Source organism: Tupaia chinensis, unplaced genomic scaffold (assembly GCF_000334495.1).
Source record: "Tupaia chinensis unplaced genomic scaffold, TupChi_1.0 Scaffold000251_1, whole genome shotgun sequence".
Taxonomy (NCBI): Eukaryota; Metazoa; Chordata; class Mammalia; order Scandentia; family Tupaiidae; genus Tupaia; species Tupaia belangeri.
Genome location: NW_006159731.1, coordinates 5037629 through 5058191, shown reverse-complemented (window position 1 = coordinate 5058191; position 20563 = coordinate 5037629). Strand labels below are relative to the sequence as shown.

Genomic DNA, 20563 nt, shown 5'->3' with positions numbered 1-20563 from the left:
TTGGAAAAATTGTGAAATTATGGATTCCTATAATCTGCCTGAGCACCTTCTTAATGAATTCTCCTTTCTGCAATCTGCTAGCTGTACATTTTTTGGTGAACACCAGAACATGATATGTGTGTACATGTGTGTCCCAGTGTTTAAAAACTTGATTTAAAATTGCTGACAGTGATGTTATTTTTGAAACTGCTGTTTCCCAGGTACTGTGCAAGGAGGAGACAACTTCCAGATGGAAATGTCACAAGTTGGATTCAGCGCAGACTACTCCCCTCAAAATGTGTGTATGCCAGACTGGAGCTTCGAGCCTCCAGTCATGCTATCATTTGGCGTAACACTTCTAGAAAGTGTAGCCTTACAAATAAAGTAGGAAAATTAGCCTTGTAATGACCACAGTTTGACTCCTAGCTACAGTCATTGAGTTTCTTTGTGCTGCTGCTCTGACATCTATAAAGCTGAAGGTTAATAATGCCTTCGCTTCCTATAACAGGTATTTTGTATCAGGGGAAAAAAAAGGGGAGTATGTGGGAAAGCCTTCGAGTGTTCCAGGGCGCAACACTAGATTAATCTGAGGCATTATCCCCGCAGAGACTCCCTTTAGATCAATTAAGTACTAGAAACATTCGTTAAAAACACAGACTTTGTCATTACTGTCGTCGTTGAATTCTGAGTTGCATGGTATCTCTTTCCATGAGCCAAGAAAAAGAATAATTAAAGAAGTACAGAATTGGAAAAATTGTGAAATGGGATTGGAGTACAACACTGTCAGCTCAGTCAAGTCCATTCTCCTTCCTCAGAGACACCAGCTTCCTGGCCCTCTGATTCTAATTCTACTCTGAACGTGGTGAATAGGGTAGTGAAAGGCAAGGGGATGTGAGGCCCTGGGAAATATTTAGGGAGCAATGTAAACTCAGAGATCAAAGGACTAAGAATAGCTCATTTTCTCTCTAAAGTAAAAGATGCTAACCTTTTCTGGATCACCAATCCTTAGAGATGCTTATAAAAATTATGAATCCTGCTTTCAGAAAAACATGTAAATTAATCCATGCATGGAAAATTTTGCACATAGTTCCCTGACATTTTTTTTTAACATGCATTGAGGCCCATTCATACACCCTAGTTTCAGAGTCTCTGATACAGTCGTTCTTATAACTTCATGATCTCTTATCCTCAATATGGAACATATCATTTAGCCGTTTGTTAATTCATAATGGCTTGTGTTGGTTTTTGCCATAGGGCATATGAGCTTGCAAGAGAGACAGAGACAGTGAGAGGGAAAGTGAAAAATCACCCCCCAGAGGGATTGCCACACTGCAGTACCTTCTCCTCCATTCTCCTCCTGGATTTTGGGCATGTATCCACATGTATCCAGTGTAATTTTCAAGCTGCCTGGTCTGGGACTCAAACTGCTGTTGACCCTGTGGTAGTCCAGCATCTTACCCAGTATGCCACCTGCTGGCCCCAATGGCTTCTGTTTTATATCCAAATTACATCTTCAATTTTTATTTTTTTAAGAGAGATTTTTTGCCATAGAGCTTGTGCGCTTGTTGGAGAGACAGAGACAGAAAGTGAAAAATCACCCCCTGGGGGGATGACCATGCCACAGTCCCTTTTCCTCCATTCTCCTCTTGGGATTTTGGACATGCACACACACATGCCAGGTGTGAGTTTCCAGTCATCAGGTCCAGGACTTGAACTGGGGTTGACTATGTGGGAGTCCAGTGATCTAAACATTATGCTATCTGCTGATTCCACATCTTTAATGTTTTCTAAGGTCTAAGATTGAAAACTTAAAAATAATATATCCCATCCCAACCAAACCCAACTTCTGCAGTGACTTAGAGCCTTCAATATTCAGATTGGGAGTCTGTCACCATTTACCTTCTGTGCCTCCCAGCACTGGTCAAAGTTTATTTGCCTTTCAGTGGATTTCATGTCACAGCTGCAGGTGCCTTTTGTAGCTGTGCTATTTTCAGACTGAAGGAATGAGATATAGGTGCCAGAGGAACATTTGATAAGGATTCAAGAAAAGAGAGGGAAAAACATTGAAAATAAGTCAGAAGAAGGTCTCTCAACATGTGCCTGGAATAGCAGCAGCATTCTTGTCTCACCTCTGTTTGGCTTTAGTACTTTCTGTGTCTTAAGCATGTCTCAGACCCAGCTGCAAATGAACATTAGGGCTGGAGGCTCACTTCCAACTCCTTTCTAAAGGCTCAAATGTGTTCGGAATTTGCAAATGTACACTTTTGGGTGGAAATTTAAAGATGGCTACATACCCATTCTGTACTATAGCTTATTCCAAAGATTTATCCATAGGGCATTTCATATTGAATAAAGCCCACGATAATATAGCCCATGGGAAATCCTGCTCTCCAGCAATGATTCTGAGATATTTCAGCATGCATTCATTACATTCATATATATTTTACTTCATCATGCTTAGTATTTTTCTTAAATACAGATGATTTCTTCCAGCGTTCTGCCTGTCCTGCGTTCTTGTGCTTTAATGATGATTTCTCTTATTGATCTTCATTTTAAAATCATTTTAGGATATTCTGATGCTGGGTGCAGTGGGAGCATTTGGCTGGAGTGGAACGGTTGTCCAGCAGACACCTCACAATCACTGGATCTTTCCTAAACAAGCCTTTGACCAAATTCTGCAAGATAAAAATCACAGTTCATACTTAGGTAAGGCATCACATTTGGCTCTGAAAAGTTGATTTCCCTTTCTTTAAATCAGATTCTTTTTGCATCTCAGGGTCAATTTAGCGAAACCTTGGAACTGTCATCTAATTTTCATACTTACTGTATTATACATATATATGGTTGCATCTTTGACAATCAGGCCTTAATCCTAACTACTTAATGAAACGCTGTATGTCAGATATAAACTATAGATAATTCTATGTAACATACATAAAATACTGCTATGTCATTGAGAAAGTCATGACGTATATTTCTATGCAAAAATATATAACATAACTACTTAATGAAATACCAATCTCTTCTGGCTATTCAAGCAGTTGTAATTCCTGGAACATGACTTCCTTTCTCCAAAATACCAACCCTTTCTAAAAGCCAGTATGCTAATAGGCAGACTTGTAGTATTTTAGAATCCTGAGGTATTTTGTTTTTATAATAAAAGGACACTGGTTGAAAGTACCTTCTTAAGCTGGCTATTACAGTGCAAAATTGTTTAAATCCTTCCAACAGTTCTTTGAGAGCCAGTGAGATTAAGAATTTGCCTTAAAAGAAATGACCTAGCAAGTGGCAAATCTAGTATTTGACCCTGGAATTAATCCAAGGCCTGTGTTCTTTTCACTGTATGGTATTACCTTTTAAATTCATTTATTCATTCATTCAAGAGATATTTGTTGACTGCCAAGTGCACAGGTGGCTAGGGTCAGCTGGACAGGTAGAGGTCCCACTTGCTCAGGGCAGTGCTGCTGGGCAAAGGACAGCAATTCATCTCATAAAAAGGAAGATGGGCCTTCAGTGATTTACTGAGAAGCACTAGGAACCAAGCCTCACCATAACAAAAAAAGAGCCTCTGACCATCTCTGTTAAGTGTAAGCCTTCCCTGGCTTAGATATTCAGTGATAATCACTCTGTAACTCCTTCTCTCTTAGGTTACTCTGTGGCTGCAATTACTACTGGAAAAAATGTCTACTTTGTTGCTGGTGCTCCTCGGGCAAATTATACAGGCCAGATAGTGCTATACAGTGTTAACAAGAATGGCAATGTCACAGTTATTCAGGCTCACAGAGGTGACCAGGTAAATACCATTGTTTAGCCAGTGAAAGGAATTTTACGGACAACTGGGGCAGGTAGGGAGTTGGGTGGGTAGAAATGGAAGCTTTATGAGCCTATTCTGCGATTGGCTCTGTAATCTGAGTTTACTTGCAAATTCCTTACATCTTCACAACTATATTAAGATCTGCTGCCACCCCCCCCCCATTGACAAGTTACTAAGTTTAGCCAGCTTTCTAGGGGCACATATCTTTCATGGATTAAACTGTTATGAAAACCCAATCCTGTCTGCTCTCAAAGTCGGTGCTTTTTGGTTACATTCCTCTTCATAGTTTTGACTCCCCAGATTAATAATGCTGGGCATTTCTTAGTCATGGTGGCAGGCACTTGTAAGCACTGCCTTGAAGTCTAGCCCACACTAGAAGCCAAGGCTCTGGAGAAATGCAAAGGGAGCAGTGTCAGGTAGGGGCTGAATTAGTACATCTGGGCCTAACAGGGTGTCCTGCTGGCTCTCTTCTCTGCCACTTTCTAGTGACGTGGGCAGTTTGGAAGTCAGACCTGCTGACTACACTCAGTTATGGCCTGCCATTAAAGCAAAGGCAGCTGATTGGTTTCTATTTCCTTGTTAACTGGTCTTGACTCATGTGCTTCACACGTATCGGAGATGAGCATCCCTGATCACTGGCAACCAATCGAAAGTGAGCTCCTTCCTTGAGATAAAGAAAGGAACCACAGATTTCTCTTCTCTGGGATTAAGACTAATCCCATTGATGTTATGGATTTTTCTAGAATTAAAAAGACCTGAGTTCTTTATCTTTTTTTATCACAAACTGGCTATAGTCACATACTTTTCTCTCTTCTTTAATACTCTACAGAGAAATATATCTGTTTTGAAAAAAAAATAATGACAGCGTATGGGAGGAGTGATTCCTTATTCATTTCTAAATCCTTAAGAAGTATTCACATAGGCATGTACTGAACATGGTCAAATGGGGTGAGGGTTCAAATTTCCACTCTCTCTTGTTTTATTTTACCTCCACCTAGTCCCCCCATCCCCCTCCACCTAGCAACTACTCACCTGTCTCGGATCATGCCATGGACACTACGTTATGCATGCTTCCTCACCTCCATCCACTTAGAAAACACCTTGTCCTCTTTAAGATGCAATTCAAATAATACTCTGTCGTTCTAAGCCTTCACGACTTTCCTTCACTCTGATCTCTCAGCGTTTGAGTCTTGCCTCTACTACGATATATTTTACCATGGAAGCACAATTATCTGTCCCTCCTACTTCTCTTCCTCCTTCCTTTCTCTACAACATATTTCACATACTTACTAAGGGTTTCTCAGTCAAGCGTGGTCTTTAGCCCGCTAGCATCAGAAACACCTGAATGCTTATTTCAAATGCTGTTTTCTAGATCCCATTCTAGACATGGCATCAGAATATCTAGCAACAGGTCTCAGAAACCTGTATTTTAAAGACACTTTCTTGATGTTTCTTATGCACACTAAGGTTTAGGGGCCAAATATTAGATGGTGATACACCTTGAGGAATAAAACTGCGCCATTTTTGTGTGGCAGGCATTAAGCACCGCTTTGTACTCTAGCCTCACACCTTGCATTTAATAAACCTCCAATTTTGGTTGGTTGAATGAGTAAAAAGAAGTTCAGTATGATAATGAGTAAAAAGAAGTTCAGTATGATATCAGAGGTACTCGAATCCTAGGAATGCTAAAGTTACTGTGCTTTGTTGCTCCAGATTGGATCCTACTTTGGTAGTGTGCTGTGTTCGGTTGATGTGGATAAAGACACCATTACCGATGTGCTCTTGGTGGGCGCACCAATGTACATGAATGACCTAAAGAAAGAGGAAGGAAGAGTCTACTTGTTTACTATCATAAAGGTAAAAAAAAATATGAAACTGACAGTTCAATTTGGTTTAGTACTGACTTATAAAAATGAATCTGCACTTTCAAAAAAGTATTGTTAAATGACAATTTACATAGATAACATGATATCTATTTCATCCATTCTGATGATGTCAGAGGTTGTGTATACTCAGGGGAAGACAGAAAGAGAGATAGGAAAAATGAGAAACATCCTCAAATTTCCACTCTCTCTTGTTTTATTTTACCTCCACCTAGTCCCCCCATCCCCCTCCACCTAGCAACTACTCACCTGTCTCGGATCATGCCATGGACACTACGTTATGCATGCTTCCTCACCTCCATCCACTTAGAAAACACCTTGTCCTCTTTAAGATGCAATTCAAATAATACTCTGTCGTTCTAAGCCTTCACGACTTTCCTTCACTCTGATCTCTCAGCGTTTGAGTCTTGCCTCTACTACGATATATTTTACCATGGAAGCACAATTATCTGTCCCTCCTACTTCTCTTCCTCCTTCCTTTCTCTACAACATATTTCACATACTTACTAAGGGTTTCTCAGTCAAGCGTGGTCTTTAGCCCGCTAGCATCAGAAACACCTGAATGCTTATTTCAAATGCTGTTTTCTAGATCCCATTCTAGACATGGCATCAGAATATCTAGCAACAGGTCTCAGAAACCTGTATTTTAAAGACACTTTCTTGATGTTTCTTATGCACACTAAGGTTTAGGGGCCAAATATTAGATGGTGATACACCTTGAGGAATAAAACTGCGCCATTTTTGTGTGGCAGGCATTAAGCACCGCTTTGTACTCTAGCCTCACACCTTGCATTTAATAAACCTCCAATTTTGGTTGGTTGAATGAGTAAAAAGAAGTTCAGTATGATAATGAGTAAAAAGAAGTTCAGTATGATATCAGAGGTACTCGAATCCTAGGAATGCTAAAGTTACTGTGCTTTGTTGCTCCAGATTGGATCCTACTTTGGTAGTGTGCTGTGTTCGGTTGATGTGGATAAAGACACCATTACCGATGTGCTCTTGGTGGGCGCACCAATGTACATGAATGACCTAAAGAAAGAGGAAGGAAGAGTCTACTTGTTTACTATCATAAAGGTAAAAAAAAATATGAAACTGACAGTTCAATTTGGTTTAGTACTGACTTATAAAAATGAATCTGCACTTTCAAAAAAGTATTGTTAAATGACAATTTACATAGATAACATGATATCTATTTCATCCATTCTGATGATGTCAGAGGTTGTGTATACTCAGGGGAAGACAGAAAGAGAGATAGGAAAAATGAGAAACATCCTTCCATGGGGAATGGTCACACTGCAATCCCTCGTCTTTCATCCAACCTTCCTTTCAGAGATTGTGGGCATGCATACACACATCTCTGGTTTGTTTTTTAAGTCACAAGGTCCAAGACTCACATCCCATAGTCAGCCATGTGTGATCCAGCTGCCTTAGCCACTATCCCATCTGCTGACTCTCTCTTCACTTTTTTTTCCTTTCTTTTTTTTCCCAGAGAGATTTTTGCTGTAGGGTATGTGTGCTCACTGGAGAGAGAGAGAGAGATGGAGAGACAGAAAACAAGAAATCCCACCATGGGGGGATGGCCACACCTCAATCCCTTTTCCTCCTTTCTCCTCTTGGGATTTTGGGCATGCACACACATGCAACCAGCATGAGTTTAAGCCACCAGGTCTGGGACTTGAACTGTGGTCAACTACATGGGAGTCCAGTGATATAACCATTATGCCACCTTCTGTTCCCAGTCCTGTTCACTTTTAATATTTTAAAAGTTGACTTGATCATCACTTTCTATGAATTTTAGTGATATAAGTTGTGAAGTTTGCTTTGATCATCCTTTTTTTCTCCCTTCTGCAGGGTGTTTTGAATCAGCACCAATTTCTCGAGGGCCCTGAGGGCATTGAAAATGCTAGGTTTGGCTCAGCAATTGCAGCACTTTCAGACATCAACATGGATGGCTTTAATGATGTGATTGTTGGCTCGCCATTAGAAAATCAGAACTCTGGAGCTGTGTACATTTACAACGGTCACCAGGGCACAATTCGCACCAAGTATTCTCAGGTAATACATGAGCAGCATGTATTTACATATGAACATCATCATGTTAAAGCTAGAGGGTATCATGTAGACCATCCAATCTATCCCTCTTGTTTACAACTTCATTTACTCAACAAGTAGTGAGCATCTACTATGTGCCAAGCCCTGTTCTAGACTCTGGGGATGTTGTTGTAATAGGACAGATTAAATTTGACTCCTTGTGAGCCTTACCTCTGAGGGAAGAGAAATAATGAAAAAAGAATAAAATGAAAAATAAATAAAAAGAAAATGTTTTAGATATTCATAAATACAAAGAATATGTTTTAAATAGAGAAAAATAGAAAATAAAATGTTAGGAATGGGAAATATCAGGTGGTTGAAAAGTTGACTAAGGAGGCCTCACTTAGTAGGCAACTTTCGAATAAGATGTAGGATAAGAATCAGGACCTGTTGGGGCCAGTAGGTGACATGGTGGTTAAGGCATTGGATTCCCACTTGGTTGACTGTGGTTCAGGTCCCGGACCTGGCAGCTTGCTTTCTTACTTTCTCTCTCTCTTTCTCTGTCCATCTCTAATCAAATTAAAAAAAAAAAAAAAAGAAAAAAAAGAAAAAGAAAAGAAAAGAAAAAAGAATTAGGACCTGAATTTGTATCAGTTGATCCATTGTTCACTGATCTTTTCACTGTTTTGGGCTGGTCTTTGTTTTTATATTAAAATTTCATGCTATTTCCTTGATGAAAATGTGACTATAAGAGTGACAGAACAGATAAGATGTGATTGAAAAACTGGTGGAATTTTGTGGTGAGATAAAGACAACCTGGAAAATGACTACAGAAAGAATGTGATACTACAATGTGAGGGTTGCCATTTTTCACGTTCAGCTGTTGTGTACTATAATTCCATGTCAAACTTGCTGTTTTAGAAAATCTTGGGATCCAATGGAGCCTTTAAGAGTCACCTCCAGTACTTCGGGAGATCCTTGGATGGCTATGGAGATTTAAATGGGGATTCCATCACCGACGTGTCCATTGGTGCCTTCGGACAAGTGGTCCAGCTCTGGTGAGTTGGTCAGAGCCAGCCACAAACTTGTCCCCTACAAATGACCTGCAAACAAGTAGAGCAAATAGCAGTGCTGGTAGGGTAGAAAGGCCACATCCTTATATAAGACTAAAGGGAACTTATGTATCATAGTTTGTATTAAAAATAAGAATATGCTTTTCCTGGTGGGGAAAAATATATATTTACCTAACATTAGAATCAAGTTTTTCTTTTCTTTATGGGGAAAAGGAACAGTGCATAGAAAAGACAAAAATCTGGAAACAATATCCAGGATATTTCTGAACATTGGCTTCCGATAAACAGCCTTAACTCAGCTGACAGAAAGGAAGACTCAGGAGAGTTCACTGAAAATACTGAACATTCAGACCATTCAAGTAAAGTGTACCTATTATGTGACTAAAAGGTATATGTTCATTATTAGTCATAAAGAAGAATCCATTGTTTAGGCCTAACTAACCTCTCCTTGCCCTCCACAGGAGTTGAACATTGTGGGGAACAAAAAGGGATTTAGGATACAGGTGGTGTAACCTTGGTAACATAACTGGATCCACCTGAGAAAGGCTCTGGCTTCATATCTAGGCTCTTCCCTGAGCACACGGGGCATGTGCACAAATGTGCCCACCATCTAGGCTGGTTGTGGCAGGGGTGAATCTCAGCATAAGGATGCCGCTGGGTGTGCCCAACCCTGTCTCTCTCGCTCATCAAACAAATAAATGAATACACTTTAAAGAACATTTTAAAAGAGATTCAAATGCCATATCACTCAAGGTCAAAAATAAGTATCTGAGGTGGCAAGGGAATTGAATCAGAAAGAAATATGTTTAAAATGTGCTCTAGGGCCAGCAGGTGGCATGCTGGTTGAGGCACTTGGAATCCCACATGACTGACCACAGTTCAAGTCCTTGGGATCCAATGGAGCCTGAAAATTACACTGGGCAAGTGCATGCATGCTCAAAATCCCAGGAGGTGAAGGGATTGTGGTGTGGCCATCCCCCTTGGGAGTGATTTCTCACTTTCCCCCTCTCTGTCTCTCTCTGGCAAGCACACATGCCCTGTGGCAAAAATATAAAGAAAAAAACAGTACTTTAAACGTCTAAATATATCAAAACAGAAAAACACTATTCATTCATGTTTTGTGGTTTCTGAGTTTAATAACACTGTTTAAAAACCTCATTTATGCTTTAAGGGACCAACAGTTAGTGTAATGGCTATGTCACTGGACTCCTACGTAGTCAACCGCAGTTTGTGTCCTGGATCCAGTGGCTTAAAACTCACACCAGACACGTGTGCGTGTGTGTGCGTGCGTGCCCAAGATCCTGAGAGGAGAATGGAGGAGAAGGGATTGCAGCGTGGCCATCCCCCCTGGGGGGTGATTTCTTGCTTTCTGTCTCTCTGTCTCTTTCTCTGTCTCTGTCTGTCTCGTGAGCACACGCGCCCTATAGCAAAAACCTCTAAAAAAAAAAACAAAACAAAAAACCTCACTTATGCTTTTAAATAATGAAATGCATTCTTTTATTATACAATGAGCCTTTATGTGAAGAAAGTAAAACTCAATATTTTAGGCTGGAAATTAGTAAGTATATTTAGTGAATGAAACTGATTAACCTCATTTAAGAGTAGCACACAAAGTAAATACAAGGTGTGATACTGTTATATGGCTGATTCTTGAACAGTTTATTAGAAATAATAACTCTCAGAGAACATCACCTTGGTAGGCTTCATACTTGATAGGCTATTAACTTACCATAGTATGATACTCCTTTTTAATATACTCAGTGGTTGCCAAACTTTTCTCTTTGAAGGTGGATTTGATTACCAAAAAAGTTAAGATGTGGAATCAAATCAGTGCACTGAGGTAACCAGTTGAAGTAGGATAATGCTATTTTGTAATCGAATTCATATTAGGTATTAAGAGTGGTTTTTCTGGGCAAATAATTGAGAATAATCTTTTAAAGGCAAGTTTACAAAATATTTAAGTCAATGACATCCTTATTGGAATAAATGCTGAGTTTCTCCAAGAGATTGCCTTAAAACATTCACATAGCCATTTTAGATCTTATAAGTGCGAGAGCATGTTGCATTTATAATGAGATGCTTTATGACTACTATTTAGGAGATTCAATAGATACATGATTAACTATTGAAATAATTTTTCAATTGACTAGAATCCTTAGGGTGGAAACTGAAATTAAGAGAATGTCTTCTGTGTTGTCTTTTAGTGCTTTTCAAAACAGTGCAATTACTAATTACTACTTGCTACTTGGCAAATAGTTGAGGGTACACACAGGGATCATTAGAATGATGTAACAATTCCACTGGCAAAGGAGTTAGGAGACCGTGGGTTCTGATCTCATGGGTGATTATTTCTCAGTAGGCTGGTAAGTCACCAAACATCTTTATGTCTCAGCCTTTTTCATTAATAAAATGGAGATAATATTTGTTCTATCTACTTCATGAGAGTGTCATAGGGAGCACATGAGGCCCTGAATCAGATACCTAAAAGTCTGAGCCAGGGTCAGAAATCTGTAGCAGCCTTTCTGAGATGGACTCCTCAGCCCTTTTCTAACATCAGGCTAGTTGCCACCCACATGGTCCTATGCCATACTTCAGAGGATCATTGCCAACCACGGAAGCAGCAGGGAAGCAGTCAGAAGCATACTCATCAGCCCTACTTGCCCCACCTTCCCACCTTCTCTCTCTTCTACCTTTGTGAGAGGAGTGAATAGCACTGCTTCTAGTTGACAAAACACAACAAAGGCCATGGGTTTTCACTTCACTTGCAAAGAAGCTGCAGACTCCCATCCTGTGTTCATGCGTGTGTTCATTTAATAACAAATATTAAATGCAAATTGTGCTAGGGATGTAGTCACAAATGAAAAAGACATTATCCATGCCTGCCATCGTAGAGCTTTCTAATAGAAAATACTGCCAAAGTGCTCAGAGAGTGGAGAAAGAAATCCAATGACGCTGGAACTGGGTCCTCTATGCAGAGGTTATAGCACTTGCAGGTAGTAATAATGTCCATCTCTCTGTCTTTTAGGTCACAGAGTATTGCTGACGTAGCTGTGGAAGCGTCATTCACACCAGAAAAAATCACTTTGTTCAACAAGAATGCTCAGATAATCCTCCAACTCTGCTTCAGTGCAAAGTTTAGACCTATTAAGCAAAGCAATCAAGTGGGTGCGTAGACCTGACATAATCTGTACAGAGACAGTTTATATTCAGGACTAAAACTCTATGAGCAAACCTATCTTTTGGTCTGTAGAAGATTAGTTTGTCGTGGAAGGTTTGTTTATATCCCTTCCTTATTTTCTAGAAGGTGCCGTATTTCTGCAGAAAGTTGCAATCTCTGTAATGTAACCATGAGCTCTATCGATGTTGTCTTCGGGTTTCTTTTACCCACAGTTTCCTTACTTCAAACTTTGGGCACACACAGATGACACTGGACCTCCAGTTTTAAATGAGTTCACCATATGTTAGCTCTGCCATGATCTTGGGTCATCAAAAAAGTCATGATACATTTTCCCATAGAAAATACATCATGAGTTTCTGACAACCCAATAGATAACATGTGTTAAAATATATATATATATATATATGTGTGTGTGTGTGTGTGTATGTGTGTGTGTGTGTGTATGTATATATGTGTATATATATATATGTATATGTATGTGTGTATATATATATATCAAGCAAGTAGAGGGACCAGCAGATAGCATAATGGTTACATCACTAGATTTCCATGCAGTTGACCATAGTTTGAGTCCTGGATCCAGTGGCTTAAAACACACTGGGTGTATGTGTGTATGTGCCCAAAAATCTCAAGAGGAAAATGGAGGAGAAGGGTTTGCAGTGTGGCCATTTCCCCTGAAGGATGATTTCTCACTTTCTGTCTCTCTGTCTTTCTCTGTTTCTCTGGCGAGCACATGCTCCCTATAGTGAAAAATCCCTAAAAAATAAAAACTATTGAGTATTATTCTTATACTTGAGAAATCAATAAGCACGAAAAAGTTAAAGCAATATATAATTTGTGGCTATGTTTTAAATTTTCTAAACAATACACAGAAATGAGTAAAAGTGTAAACTCCGTTTCATCAGACAGGGAGAAGTAAAGAAAACACTAAGTGTGATGCATGTGTTAGCAGGAATTGCAGCCCCCTTTCTTTTGGGCTATCCAAGGTCATCTCTCAAGACCTGATAGAGGTCCCAGATTCTCTCGGAAGCCTTTTATAGCCATTCTATCTCATTTCGTCTCTCCTGTCCCAATGATCTCAGAACGCTTAATACTTCCATACAGTTTACACTTGATTCAAAGCTACTTCTTTTTTCCTCCCATTTACTGCTGTTTTATGGGTCCTAATCCTCTACCCATCAGAGTTGGGATATAAGCTCCAGAACTTATAGTTCCTACAGATACTTAATTTAGTGATGAACAAATAAACTCACTTAAAGACTGAAAATACATAGACAGGTTATTTGCCCAGAGTCATACCATAAATAAGTTAAGAACATAAAGCAGCAGTTAGAGTCACATCTTCACACAATTCTATGTTTTTCTATGTTTATATATATGTGGATGTTTTCCTTAAGGATGTCCAAACACTGACCTAACTTTGAATAACATTTCTCACTAACCTGACTTATAGCACAACCGTCTGCATAGCCATGAAAGTGAAGTCAAAAAGCACTGCTACAAAAATATTCAGTGTCTAGTCTGTCTAAAAGATTAATTTGGAAAATATATTAGTTGGCAGAAATGGCTGGCCCTGAAGCAGGAGTATGTCTCATGTATCTTCCATTTTTTTACTGTACTTCACTCCTTCCACACACTCAAAAATTCTACTTCCAGAGAATTTCCTTCCCATTGACTGGCTCTGGAGGGTCTCTGGGCTTTTTAATTATGGGCATCTTTCCCTTTAAATGCTTTCCCCTGATGGCTTCAGAGCCTCTCTGACAGGCCAGTCAGGATCATTTGTCACTTCATTGTTTGGCAATTATGTAAGACATGAATCTGATCTTCACAACTGTGAAAATTAGATTTACAAAGCATATGGTTTTTATTATTTATTGCATCAAGTGCACTCTCCAGTTTAAGGTTAATAACATAAAAAGTTACAATACTGACTCTGAAACTTCATGTTATTTTTACCATTCTGCTTAAAAAGAAATGGAAAATTAGTATCATTAACTTTATTCTAACTATAGTCACCTCTCCCCCGTTACTTTCCTTTGCATCATTTCACCACTCATTTTTAGTTCACTTGATTCTTTGATATTTTATTTATCTTTGTTGACCTCATTAAATCATTGTAGTAAGAAAATTTGTGTATCACTAATCAATATTTTTAAAGTAACATGTAGAATAAATGATTCTAGGAATATATTCAACCTTGAAAATATTGCCAGTAATAAAATAAGAGACAATATCCTCAAATAAGGTACTTGATGTTATCAATAGTACACAATGTAATCTCTCAATTTTGGACAAAATTGATATTGTCCATGTTGTCAGTAGTCTATGGTTGAAAGTTCCGATAATTTGAACAATAGCTATCGACATCAAATTTTATCAGATTTTTAAAAAATTTTCTCTTCCCTGGATTGGTATTATTAAATCTATTTTATAGATGAGGAAATAGAAGTTCAAAGAGGTTAAGTGAATTGTCCCAAGTCATGGCACTTTTAAGCTGTGCAACTAATATTTACACCAAGTCTATCTAATTAAAACCTTATTGCTACAATGGTGCATACCTTTCCCTATCTAAGTGTCTAGAATATGCCAGTCACTGTACATGATTCCCTAGAGTATCTCGGTTATTCCTTACACCTGCTTGGATACAAAAAGAACATAGGCTCTTATTTAAAAATTTCCCAAATTTCATTTCTGACCATGTCTTGGTATGAATTTAGGAGAATTATTGCACTTACTTTTAAAAGATTTTTTAAAGTTTTATTTATTATTATTATTATTATTATTTTAAAATTACTGTAGGGCACGTGTGCTTGCAGAGAGAGAGAGAGAGAGAGAAAATGAGAAAACAAGCCACCAGGTCCAGGACTCGAACATGGTTAGCCATGTGGGAATCTAGTACCCCAACCACTGTGCCAACTGCTGGCCCCAATATTTTTTTGTCTTTTATTTTAGTTCATTATTTTTAAAATGGGAGAAGACTATGTACTTTCCAGGTTTATTGTAAAACTTGTGTAAGATAACATAAGACAATGTGTTTTATTATAGGCCCATAGCTGTTATTTTCCTTTGCATATCTCCATGTTGTGGATGATGAATACAATGCTTGAGGGAGTGAGTGATTTTTTGAACTCATCTAGCAGGTTCCCCAGTGGCAAGTTCAATTTTCCTTCTACTGCTCCAAGCCATCTTTCTCTCATCTCTGTGTATCTGCCATAACCTACATCATACCAGAGCTAGAATTACAAATGTCATGTAGTGCTACCCACAGCTCATAATCCTCTTGCGTATTATGGACCATTTCCATATTTCTTTGAAATCAGAGACTTTGTCCAATAAAATATAGTTTAGCAAGGATGCTTTATCCTTATGAGTTCATTTGTAATAACATTTCTTTGTGATTTTTATCATAGCCATTGTGTATAACATCACACTTGATGCAGATGGATTTTCATCCAGGGTAACCTCCAGGGGGCTATTTAAAGAAAATAATGAAAGGTACATGAAAAAGACTACAGTAGTGACTCAAACCCAGCGGTGCACTGATCACATTATTCACATACAGGTGAGGACTTAGCATCATCCTATTTTACTTCATTTCTCCTTAAAGACTAACGAGTGATGAAAGTCTAAAAGGGAAGACTATGAGAAAATGCTTGTGATTCTAATTCATGCCTTTCTTGTCTAACTCCATGAAAGGGAAGCATATTTCCTTTATGCTAATACTGTTGGTCACATTCTAGTGTTAATGTATGTTAGTACCTTAAATTTTATTTGAGACGGGATCTGAAAGGACTAAAAATAAGATTGTTAAAGAAATGAAAGATATGGTACTTTCTTAAGTGTTTCAGAGAACTTCAGTTGGCAATAAATTTTAGTTTGACTTTTTTTGTACTGGTGAACTCCAGTTGTTTCTGCTATTAGATTTAAGTTAACATAGGTAACATATAGTGACTTATGAGATAAAATGTATTTATCCCAATTTTATATCATAGTTACCATAGTTCACATGAATTTTGAAAATCTCGCAAGTAGAGAAAATGCTTTTCAGGATAAAACTTCCAACAAGAAATTTGTTTTATAAAGTAGGTGAATATTTTCCCTTAGAAATCATAGTATTTGTAAGTGTGATTTACTCAGAAATTTGTAAAAAGAGCTCATTTAAGTACTTTCCTAGAATATGGTACTAGGGTTTAAGGTGCAAAACAATTACCATAACTCCCAAGAGGGGATAGCCATACCACAATCCTTTCTCCTCCATTCTCCTTTTGGGATCTTGGGCACCCATGCACATGCGCCTGGCATGACATTAAGCCACCGGGTCTGGGACTCAAACCGTGATCGACTACGTGGGAGTCCTACATGGGAGTCCAGCGATGTAGCCATTAGGTCATCTGCTGGTCCACCAAGGAAACTTTTATAAGATGAGTATTCTAGGTCCTCACCATCAACTACATAGATTTGGAAGTTCAAAGAAAATGAGGTTTAAGGGGCAACTCAGATGTCTCTAATGTAGATAGATGGTATAGAAGTCAAACTTCAATACATTAACTGTAAGGGATCAAAAACCATAGTCAGTAATCAGTTGTAAAATTATACTTCAGTTTGAAAGATTTTTATTAATGAAGGCATGGAATTTTTTTTTTTTTTTTAATTTTTGCTATAGGTCATGTGCATTTGCCAAAGATAGATAGATAGAGAGAGAGAGAAAGAAAGAAATCACTATCCCCTGAGGGGTAGGGGAGGTAGCTACTCTGTAATCCCTTCTCCTCCATTCCCTCTAGGGATTTTGAGAGAGTTTTGCTGTAGGGTGCATGTGCTCCCCAGAGAGTCAGGCAGAGACAGAGAGGCAGAAAGTGAGAAATCACCCCCAAGGGGATGGCCACACTGCAATCCCTTCTCCTCCATTCTCGTCTCGGGATCTTGGGCACGCACACACATGTGCCTGGGATGAGTCTCAAGCCCTGGGTCTGGGACTTGAATTGTAGTTAACTACATGGGAGTCCAGCTACATAACCATTATGTCATCTGCTGCCCCCTCTCCTCTAGGGATTTTGAGCATGTTCACACAACTTCCTGGGATGTTTCTCAGACTGCTGGGCCCAGGACTTATACACCGTCAGCCACATGGGACCCAGCTGCCTTGATGTCCACGCTATCTCCTGGCCCAGCATGGACTTTCGTTTCTGTTAAAGTGCCAGTTTTTAAAAGAAAAAAGCTGGTTTCCATTCTCTCCAGTCCTGTGTTAAGCAGTGGATCAAATTACACATGTAATTCATTATGAGGGTATAAAGGCAATCAGGCTGTCTTTCTAAAGAAGAAAAAAAAAAGGAGAGAAAGAAAAAGAAAGACAAAAAAAGTCCTGTTTTAAGTCAGTGCTGAGTTAAACTCCATCCTACGTTCCATGCCTACAGGCGCTGAGGAAACTGTCCTAACTGATAGACTCCCTAGTGGGGCTTGAAATTTAGAATTCCTGCCTATGAATGAACTGAATAATCAAGAAAATCCTGCTTCTCAGGAAAAAGCAAATTAGAATCTAGTTTGTCATTCCCATTGACAGAGATTGTGGAGAGTTTGAGAAGATTTCTAGGTGACTTTGGCAACTTCTCTTTGGCTTTTTTACATTTTCTATTAGACAAGAATCCTCACAAGCTGGAAGCAGCCCATGCCTCTGAAGTGCTGCAAGCCCTCCACCCTCTATACTAAGCAGTGTGGAGAAGCTGTTCTTGTAGTTCAGGAGGGTTGTCTTTAGTGACTGTGGAGTAGACACACATCATCTTCTATGCAGAAGAAGTTGGGGAGCTTGATTGAAGAAGTGGGAATCACCTTTATCTGGTTTTGTAGATCAGAGTCCGATTCTGACTAAAGAAGAACCATCTTTTCCACTACCTGTAGCCAGCCCTGGGTGCCTTCCCTTCTAGGTCATAATATACCCTTCCAATGATTGGTTCAGAGTACCTAAGGACTCCAAAGTCTTGGCAACAGAAATCTGGACATAGCCAATAGCTCAAGAGCTAGGCATTGACACAGGAGTCATTGGAGCAATAACACTAGACATGTCACCTAAATACGTACAATTCCTCGTATTTACTGATCTTACTGGTGAACTTAACCGAGAATCACTGCTTCAAATTTTTACTGGACCCAAGTTTCCTTAAGTTTCTTAGTAGCAGTGAGGCTGAAAGCAGAATTAAGATATAAACAAGGGGGATCAGCAGTTCGGTGTAATGGCTATGTCGCAGGACTCTCATGTAGCCACCTGTGGTTTGAGCCCTGGACCCAGCAGTTTAAACTCACACCAGGCACGTGTACATGCGTGCCCAAGATTCTGAGAGGAGAATGGAAGAGAAGGGATTGTGGCGTGGCCATCCCCCCTGGGGGGTGACTTCTCCCTTTCTGTCTGTCTCTCTCTGTTTTTCTGGTGAGTACAAAACCTCTCCGATAATTTAAAAAAAAAAAAGATATAAATAAGGATATTCTGTATAATAGAGAACTGCCTGTTCATCATTATAAACAAAATTTTTTGTTTTAAAGCTGCCATGCCCTAATAAACCAACTCTGTATGTACGTGTATGTGCATGTGTGTGTGTGTCTAGGAGCCTTCTGATGTTGTCAACCCTTTGGATCTGCGTGTGGATATCAGTCTGGAGAAGCCTGGCACGAGCCCTGCCCTGGAAGCCTATTCTGAGGCTGCCAAGGTCTTCAGTGTAAGTGTAGCTTGCCCTTCCCAGGTTTAACTGCCTCACAAAGTTTCATAGTAGCCACAGTGGTGTTTTATAGATACTTAGGATATAGTCTTCAAATTCTCAATTTCCTAAATAAAATACGAATACAATTATATACTTATAAAGATCCTTAGTGTGTAAGTGCCGCAGAGGCAAGGGTTTGCATCTTCCTTGTTTACTGTTTTCCACCTCTAGAGCAGAGCCTGGCCCACTGTAGGTGTTCCATAGATATTTGTTGAAGACATGGGGACCAACAAATCAAATACTTTGTGCTCACCGCCCACTTACAAAATAAAGCATTGCCAGTCCGTGTGAAGCTCTCTGAACCCCTCCTCTCCCTGTCATAGTCACCGTCATCTGACTCTCCCTAGACAAATCGTTGTCTTGCATCTTGCAGTTCTTAATGCTGTTGTTGAACCAGTGTATAGTCCTCAGATACTATTCCGCTTTCCATAGTTTTGTAGTTTTGATCTTTATGTAAAAATAGCAATACTCTCCACATTCATCTGAAACGGTTTTGTTAACCCACAAGCAAACACATGTACGTTTCCCTTGTTTCCTAGCTCCCCTTCTATAAGGACTGTGGGGACGATGGGCTTTGCATCTCCGACCTCGTTCTAGCTGTGCAACAGCCATCAGCTACTCAGTAAGTCTGACCTTCGAGCCCAAAGTATAGCGCAGAAAGAAGGCACAGTAGTTTGCTGATATAGATGTTTATGGAGATTTTCTTCCGCAAGAAAATAAGTATTCATACCTAGTAATGGTCTTTGACCACAAAATTTCAATGTCTACCATTCAAATCAAAAGAAAGCAATTACAAATATAAAATTATTTATGTTTGAATAGCTCCTTTCTCTGTAACTTAATTAGAAACACGAAGAATAAATCCAGTAGTGTTTATTCTTTATTGTCAGTTTCATTTAAATATGAAGGGAGCTTAGTCTTAAACAGTTCTCTGAGCATTCCAAATAAATCTGGAGAGTGTACATTTAGAATGAGAGAAGTTGTCGAATACTGCCTTTTTTTTTTAACTTTAATGGCCTTTTTTCCCTTTTTTTCTTTTTCCAGAGAAAAAACCTTTATTGTCAGCAATCAAAACAAAAGGTTAACATTTTTAGTAACACTGAAAAACCAAAAAGAGAGTGCCTACAACACTAGAATTGTTGTCGAGTTCTCAGAAAATTTGTTTTTCGCTTCCTTCTCCATGCCGGTACGTGGGGATGCCCTTGTCTCAGCACCGTTGTGTTTCTTTCTTATCAATTGCCGTCTTCTCCCTGGCTCCGAGTCATCTGCAGAAGCATCCGAACCCTCAGCCTGACACATCCTAACTCTGTGCCGGCCAACCAGTCGTACCATAGCGAGCGCAGGCTGGCTCTGTGTCCAGGCTCATTCCACTTCACGGTGTGGGTCAGATTTTCCTCTACCCTGAGACTTGGCTGCCGTCGTCAGAAACTCCGTGACCCTTCTCAGCCGTCTGTGTGATGAGGCTGCCGTGAGGCTGCACAGATGCAGCGCACTTGCTCTGAAGCAGTCCAGTCCCACAGCTCGGCCTAGGCTTTGCAACCACAGGTCTAGCTGCTGCCAAGATGAGGCATTCCAGCAAGGCCAGTTAATCATAGTGACTTGATCACTATCCCAGGAACGCACTTGACCGTGAGTGCCCCCATTCCCATCACAGCCACCAAGCAGTGAAGAGTAAAAAGAAGAGAAGACGAAGCTGAGATTTTTCTAAATGAGCTATTTGATAGAAAGATTGAAAATCGTTTCAACCAGTTTAAGTGAATGTGAATTTAATAGATTTAGAGTTCTAAGCCTATCCTAATGTTAATGTTTTAATGTTCTGTGCCAAATGGCAACATTTTTATTGCCAGAAGGGGGGTAGG

At 39.5% G+C, this 20563-nt stretch overlaps 1 protein-coding gene across 1 annotated transcript in view; it reads left to right on the top strand.

Annotated features, from left to right (window-relative positions):
• Nucleotides 1-20563, top strand: part of ITGA2 (integrin subunit alpha 2) — a 90607-nt gene that overhangs the window by 44778 nt on the left and 25266 nt on the right. Inside the window, exons 10-20 of the mRNA XM_027772058.1 lie at nucleotides 201-277; nucleotides 2547-2685; nucleotides 3627-3772; nucleotides 5507-5650; nucleotides 7528-7731; nucleotides 8629-8765; nucleotides 11806-11945; nucleotides 15369-15520; nucleotides 18552-18662; nucleotides 19244-19326; nucleotides 19749-19890. Of these exons, the coding sequence (XP_027627859.1) occupies nucleotides 201-277; nucleotides 2547-2685; nucleotides 3627-3772; nucleotides 5507-5650; nucleotides 7528-7731; nucleotides 8629-8765; nucleotides 11806-11945; nucleotides 15369-15520; nucleotides 18552-18662; nucleotides 19244-19326; nucleotides 19749-19890 (1475 nt within the window). The remainder of the gene's footprint in view (nucleotides 1-200; nucleotides 278-2546; nucleotides 2686-3626; nucleotides 3773-5506; nucleotides 5651-7527; nucleotides 7732-8628; nucleotides 8766-11805; nucleotides 11946-15368; nucleotides 15521-18551; nucleotides 18663-19243; nucleotides 19327-19748; nucleotides 19891-20563) is intronic.